The following is a 7,254-nucleotide window of genomic DNA, read 5'->3' on the forward strand; positions in this document are numbered from 1 at the left end:
TATATATATATATATATATATATATATATATATGTGTATGTATCAGTTTACATATATGTATACCGTGTGTGTTGTGTGTTTTGCATACTGTTTTCTTTCATAAATAAGACATCTGATTGATTGATTAAGTTTCAGTTTAAACATCACATAATTTCTTAAATTAAAATATTACAAGGTGGTTCGGGCAGCTGTAAGGATGCTTCTTGGGCGCCTCCCTAGCAAGGTGTTTCAGGCATGTCCAACTGGGAGGAGACCCCGGAGAAGACCCAGGACACACTAGAGACACTATGTATCTCAGTGGGCCTGAGAATTCCTTGGAGTCCTTCCAGAAGATCGGGAGGAGGTGGCTGTGAAAAGAGATGTCTGGACCTCCCTGCTAAAGTTGCTGCCCCTGAGACCAGACTTGAGAACAAGTGGAAGATAATGGATGGATGGCTGGATGGATGGATGGATGGAAGGATGGATGGATGGATGGATGGAAAATATTACAAACTGGTCATATTACCTCAGATGTTTTTTGGTTGCTTTAAAATAAGAAATATGCAGATTTACCTAAATACCACTGCTTTTTGTAAATAAGGTTAAATGAGGGACAGTGCCTTCATCACTCCTTCCTCCCCAGCCTCGTTCCATTTCTACTCCCACCTCTAACCCACACCCCAAGGCCAGAAACACCCGTCCCTGGGTCCCTAAAGGCCCACCAGCCTCCATTTGGAAGTCATTAAATAGTTTGATTCTTCTAACTTTTGTACATAATCTGTACTTTTTTACCATCAGCCTTAATGTGATCGTGTGCTGACAACATAATTATAAAAATAATTGATTGTTGTTGTTTTGGGGGTTTTTTGTGATGCGAATTGTACTGAGACAAATTATCAACAAAGCAAGTAGAACTCTGAATGGTTTTATTAATTTATCCTTTGTTTTTTACTTTAACAGTCCATGAACATGACAAAAGCAAAATTCTTTTTACAAATCTTCATCGTCGAAGAACAAAAATACAAATAAAAAAAGGAAGACAAATAAGAACAGAAGCGTAAAATCCTTATACAATAAACAAAAAAACACCGTTCAGAATTGGACCAGAAATAGGCAAACATTTTTAATTTGAAATAAAAAAACAGACAAACTTTGTGGTTCTCTCCTTTGGTTTCATAAAACGTTACTGGAAGAGACTTGCATTATTTCCACTCCTTCCTGCTGGGAGTCTCATTTTTCCCTAATCGTGGGGCACTCAGTAAAAACCTGCTACATGTCTGTTGAGTGCTACATCCACTGGAGTTGACCAAGTCATGAAACAAAAAAAAACATTTATATCGGTGTGCAAATATGCCCAGCCCTGCTCGCTCCACACTCTTAGTCCACTCATAAATAATCTGTTAAATGCACTGAGTAAAAAGCCACATAGCTTAAAGTTTAAGGCTTTTTAAATATAAAACTGTTATGACATCTTTTGTTATGGCAGAACATGTTTAGGTTTTTATTGTCTTAAGCAGAAGCAAAATCCAGTGAGAGCTGTTCACCTCTCTGCTGAAAAAAAAAAAAACACCGTTTACAGCAAAATATTAAAAACCATTTGTCAAAAAATGTGGACAATGTGTTCTGCAACGCTCGTGCATTCACACCGTGCACTTTACATTCTCTTTAGCATGCACTGCACCTCGGCTTCAACGCAAGCAAAGCAGCAGAATCAACAACACGTGCATGGTAAGATAGAGGAAGAGTAAAATATTATTAACCTGAACAGTTTTTTTTTTTTTTTTTTTTAATAACCGGCATGCTCAAAACCTAAAAATAAAAGTAACACAAAACACAACCGCAATTCTAAAAATGTTGGGACGTCGTGACATGTAAAAAATAAATAAATAAATTGAATGCAGAAGTTTGCAAATCTCATATACTCATATTTTATTCACAAGAGAACATAGTTAACATGTCAAATGTTTAAACCAAGAAATTGTAGTTTGTTTGTTTTTTAATTTAAGGTAGTTTTACATTTATGGAGACAAACCTGTTGGGATGTGGCAACAGAAGACTGTGTTATGAAAAAGAATAAAATAAAAGTGAAGCGCCATGTGTTGTCATCATTGTGTGTTTCCATGCAAGGGCCAAATTGGTTCTCTGCATTTAACCCATCGCACCTGAGAAGCACCCAGGTGGAGCAGTGGGCAGCTATGTAGGCGCCCAGGGAGCAATTAGAGATTGGGCGTCTTGCTCAGAGACACCATGACATATGGGAATAGCTGGGGATTGAACCTGGGACATTCGGTTCCCAGGTTGGCTGCCCTACCTCTACCTCATCTCAGGCCCCAACAAACAGCTGGAGGAGCATTCTGCAGCTAATTAGGTGATTTGGCAACAGGTCAGTAAATGGACTGGGTATGAAAAGAGCATTTTAGAAAGGCTGAACCTCTTCGACGTGAAGGTGAGCAGAGGTTCACCAGTCTGAGAAAAACTATGTCTAAAACTGGTGGAACAATTTCAAATCAATGTTCCTCCGTGTAACTTGGGGAGACCTTGAATATCCCATCATATACAGCTCAAAACATCATCAAAATATTTTAAGAATCTGGTAAATCTCAAAGGACATTGCTAAGATCTCTATTACGGCATCTACTGTATTTTTTGGACTATAAGGCGCACTTAAAATCCTTTGTCTCCAAAATTGACAGTGAGCCTTATAATCCGGTGCGCCTTACAGTCCGAAAAATACGGTAGATGCCGTGATCTTCGGGCTCCCAGGGGCCATCTGGACGTCACTGCCTGGACTCGGGAACACTTCCACTAATCTTTGTCTGTAGAGTTCACCATGCTGTGCACAAATGCTGGTTAAAGCTCTATCGTGCAAAGAAGCCATGCATGTACTGTCAGGGGAATTTAGGTAAAGGTTTATGGATGTTTATCACTAACTAATGTTAAATTAACGTTGAGGTCAGAGAGTCTGTTGTCTGCTCAGAGAGGAGCCTGCAGGCGCACCTGATAACTCCTAGGACTTCTCCGAGTCTGTAAGCCGGTAAGCCGAGGTCATCTTGACCTTGTCTGATAAGTGTGTGTTATAAAACACTTCCTGCCTCACTGTCCGGGGCAGATATTCATGACGGGGAACTGAGCATGTAACTTCGCCTGTTGTGAACTCTGCGTTTGCAAGTAAAAGACTGATTAAAATTCTTCTTGTGTCCTCAAAGTGGCTTATTTGTGTAAATAGATAATAATAGGACATTTATTTCTCTAACATGCACAATATCCAGAAGCACTGCTTTCTTTTTGGGGCCAAAGCTCTGATAAAAATAAAAAACTGTTCTGTGGTCAGATGAATCAAAATCTGAAACGCCATGTCCACTGTACTGAAGAGGACCACAGCTCTGAAGCCTGCCTCGCTGATGGTATGGGTGTGTATTAGTGCTTCTGGCACAGCGACTGACTCCATCAATGCTAAAAGTTTCAACGGGTTTAAGAACATAGACCTCCGTGCAGCGAAGAAGACTCAGGACTGTTGAACAGCTGGAAATCTACTTTAGACGAGAATGAAACAACAGTTCCCTCCAAAAATAATTAAACTTTAAACGTGATGTGTTTTCTGTGTTCTATCGTGTTGTAAATATGAGTTCAGGAGTTTGGCAAATCACTGTTCTAAGTTGTGATTTACATTTTTTCACGACCTCCCAACTTTTTTCTGAATCGTCTGTAAAATATGTCTGAAAGCGCCGTTTGTGCACAATAATAAAATAACAATTAATAATGCCCCTTACACTGACTTTCTCCTCAAACGGGGGAGCTCCTGAAAACTGTGTCCAGGTGAGAGCGTGCTCCCAGGCGAGGACAGTCCGGTGTTGTCCCTCGGCGAGCAGCTCTGGATCTTATAAGACACAGAGTTGTAGTAAACCGAATTGACGTGGCAGCCGTGGTGGTCACCGCGGCTCACAAGAGGGCTGTCACAAACCTCCGAGCGGTAGCACACGCAGGAGGAGCAGAGCGAGCTGAGGCTGGACTCCTGCCTCCGTCTGTCCGTCTTGACCTGAAAGTGCAGCCTGTGCTTGCAGGGACTCCTTCGCCCCTCTGGATCCTCTGCTGGGGAGGCGATGAGGTTGGTGCGGCTCGTTCCTTCTTGCATGGGGAGAAAAAGCGTGCTGTGGCTGTGCACCATGTTGGCCCGCTCCTTGTGGTTGTCTCTGTGCTGGTCCCCCACAACACGCAGGCCCAGAGCCCCCTCCAAGAGGCCCCTGTCCCTCTTCAGCGAAGCTCTCTCTTGAGCGTCTCGCCTCTCGTCCTCTGTGTTCATGGTGAGAAAACGGAGCACTACCAAATTGAGAAACGCCCCAATGACGGTCAGCCCCACCAGGATGTACATGAAGCTGAAAGCCACGTAGGGGGTCTTTTTCTGCAGGTCCTCCTTCTTCTGCAGGGCCACAAAGTCTCCAAAGCCAATAGTGGTGAGTGTGATGAAGCAGTAGTAGTAAGCGTGGAAGAAGCTCCATCCTTCAAAGTGGGAAAAGGCCGCAGCTCCCACACACAGAGTGCCGAGGCAGGACAGGAAGCCCACCAGGACCATGTTCTCCATGGACACCTCGGTGCGGCGGAAGCCCAGACACTGCTTGATCTTGTGCAGGAGGTAGCGGACGAACGTGTTCATCCTTTCACCCAGGCTCTGGAACATCACCAAAGTGAGAGGAATGCCAAGAACGGCGTAGAACATGCAGAAAACCTTTCCTGCGTCCGTTCCCGGAGCAGCGTGTCCGTAGCCTGAATGCAGACAGAAACAGAGATGGGACATGAAGCACCTGGAGTTCTGTAAAGGAATACACACTGCCCGTCATCTTTTACATCCAAGTGTTAAACTAAAGGAATCATAATGATGGGATTTGTTTTGGTCTAACATTGTGAATGATGTTATGCACAATCTCATATGATGTTGAAAAATTTCCCCAAACATGTGTTGAGGAGACTCTCAGCTACTACCTCATTATTATGTAATTATGATGTAATCTGTGATGTTTAATTGGAGATTTGTCACTTTATCTGTGCTGCTGATTATCCATGCTGCTGATTACTTGCCAATATAAGGTTATAGTCATCTGCTCACTACAGACTCATGTTCAGGCTGCTGTTTAATACACTGCATTATATTACATTATTAGTGTTTAATGTTTATCTTAGATCCTTATATACTGTTTATTTTTATACTTTATATTTTTGTTATTTTTGGATGTAACTGGGACCAGGTGTACACAATTTCGTTCCACCTCATGTACCACATGTGATGCAAATGACAATAAAGAAACTTGAACCTTGAACTTTAGCTTAATATCTGTAAATCTGACTAAGTTATAACCATTTTTGTGTTGGCTAAACCTGATTAGCTGTAGTGGCCATCTTGAACTGGAATGACTCTGAAAGTGAATCAGTTGAAGATTGTAAATCTAATTTTTGTTTCTTCATATCTGATAAATGGATAAATATGGATAAATATCTGCTAAACCTGCAGTGGAAGTGGTCTCCAGCTACAAGTACTTGGATGTGCACCTGAATGACAACCTCAGCTGGAGCAACAACACCACCAGTCTGATCAAGAAAGTTCATCAGAGACTCTACTTCCTCAGGCGGCTGAGACGAGCTGGTCTGGGAAGCTCAGTCCTCACCTCCTTCTACAGGTGTGCAGTGGAGAGCATCCTGTGCTCCAGCATCAACGTGTGGCATGGAGGCTGCACAGCTGCAGAAAGAAAAGCTTTGCAGAGAGTGGTGAAAGCTGCACAGAAGATGTTGGAGTCAGTCTCCCCACCATCACAGACATCTACACCTCTAGATGCAGGAAGAGGGCCACCAGCATCATGAAGGACCCCACTCACCCAGCATACACACTTTTTGCCACGCTCCCCTCAGGAAGGAGGTTGAGGAGCATTAAGTGTAGAACCACTAGACTGAGGAACAGCTTCTACCCTGAAGCTGTTAGACTCATGAATCTCTAACCAGAATAATCACTGTGAAAAAAAATCACATCATGTTGCTGCTGATCTGTTTCATGTTGCTGCTGATCTGTTTCATGATGCTGCTGATCTGTTTCATGTTGCTGCTGATCTGTTTCATGTTGATGTGTTCATGCCTGCTCATCTGCTCACACAGACTCATGCTCATGTTTATGCTGCTGTTCGATGTAATGTTTTTAATGCTATTAGTGTATTTTTAGTTAATGTTTTTCTTAGTTCATATCTTAGATGTTATTACTGTTTTTCTTTTACATTTTATTGTTGGATGTAACTGGGACCCCGTGTACATAATTTCGCTCCACCACATGTACCACATGAGGTGCGAATGACAATAAAGAAACTCTGACTCTGACTGAATGGTTCATGAGGTGTCTTTTCATGCGATTCCAAAAGTCCACATCAAAGTCTGTCAGTTCTCGGAGTATGTGTTGAGGATGACTCTCAGATACTACCACATCTGGTTTTACCTCACTATCTGTCAAATGGACTGAATTATATTTTTGTGTTGGCTAAAGCTGCGCAGCTGTGGCAAACATCTGCAGGTCCAAAAGTTAATCAGTTGTACAGCGACTTCTTACTTTCTGAGAGTTTTACTAAAATCCGTCTAATGTGAGATATTGTGATGACACGACAAAGCAACACACTCACAGAGAGACGAGGGGAAACATTATCGCCCTTTCACCTTAGAGGGCGGGCGATCACACACACTGTAATGAGTAATAATTTAATGTAAAATGATGAAAACGCTGTGAAATCATCAGAAACCTCACCGATGGTGGTGATGACTGTTATGGCGAAATAAAAGGAGCCTGCGAATTTCCACTGCCTCCCGGCGCGGTGCGGCTCAGCCTGCAGCACCACGCGCTCGATCTCGCGGTAGTCGTCCTCGGAGAAGCGGTACTTCTTCTTCATGTCGCTGCGCTTCTGCTCCAGCACGCGCCGGCGCGAGCTCTCCGACTCGGACTCGAGCGCGTCGAAGACGGCGGCTCCGACCAGCAGGTAGGAGAACATGCAGAGGATGAGCGACAGCGTGCGCACGTTCTGCTTCTTCATCATGAGCCGAGGCGTCGGCATGGGGAAAGTCTCGAGCCGAGGCGCAGTTACAGGTGGTGGCAGCCCCCCCACCGGCCCCCCAGGGATTCTTATCCTCTTGGAGCTTTAGCGCAGACGCCACATGGATGCTGCAGCCTGTTGCTTCCAACAAATCAAACCCTCTCACGCGCTTCTCGTTTGGAGCTGCGGTAGAACGCGCTCTACTCTGGATGCCTGCTTA

The 7,254-nt window shown here is 43.6% G+C and overlaps 2 protein-coding genes across 2 annotated transcripts in view; both read right to left on the bottom strand.

Moving 5' to 3' along the window:
- si:ch73-181d5.4 (death-inducer obliterator 1) overlaps positions 1 to 7,254 on the bottom strand; it is a 311,270-nt gene that overhangs the window by 194,134 nt on the left and 109,882 nt on the right. The gene's annotated exons all lie outside the window — the stretch shown is intronic.
- Positions 3,746 to 7,055, bottom strand: kcnk15 (potassium channel, subfamily K, member 15). Its single transcript, XM_037684732.1, has 2 exons — positions 6,752 to 7,055; positions 3,746 to 4,740 (listed from the first exon to the last, which is right to left on the bottom strand). The coding sequence occupies exons 1-2, from the start codon at positions 7,053 to 7,055 to the stop codon at positions 3,746 to 3,748; spliced, it is 1,299 nt and encodes a 432-aa protein (XP_037540660.1).

The sequence above is a fragment of the Nematolebias whitei genome, chromosome 11 (assembly GCF_014905685.2).
Source record: "Nematolebias whitei isolate Nwh7 chromosome 11, NemWhi1, whole genome shotgun sequence".
Classification (NCBI taxonomy): domain Eukaryota; kingdom Metazoa; phylum Chordata; class Actinopteri; order Cyprinodontiformes; family Rivulidae; genus Nematolebias; species Nematolebias whitei.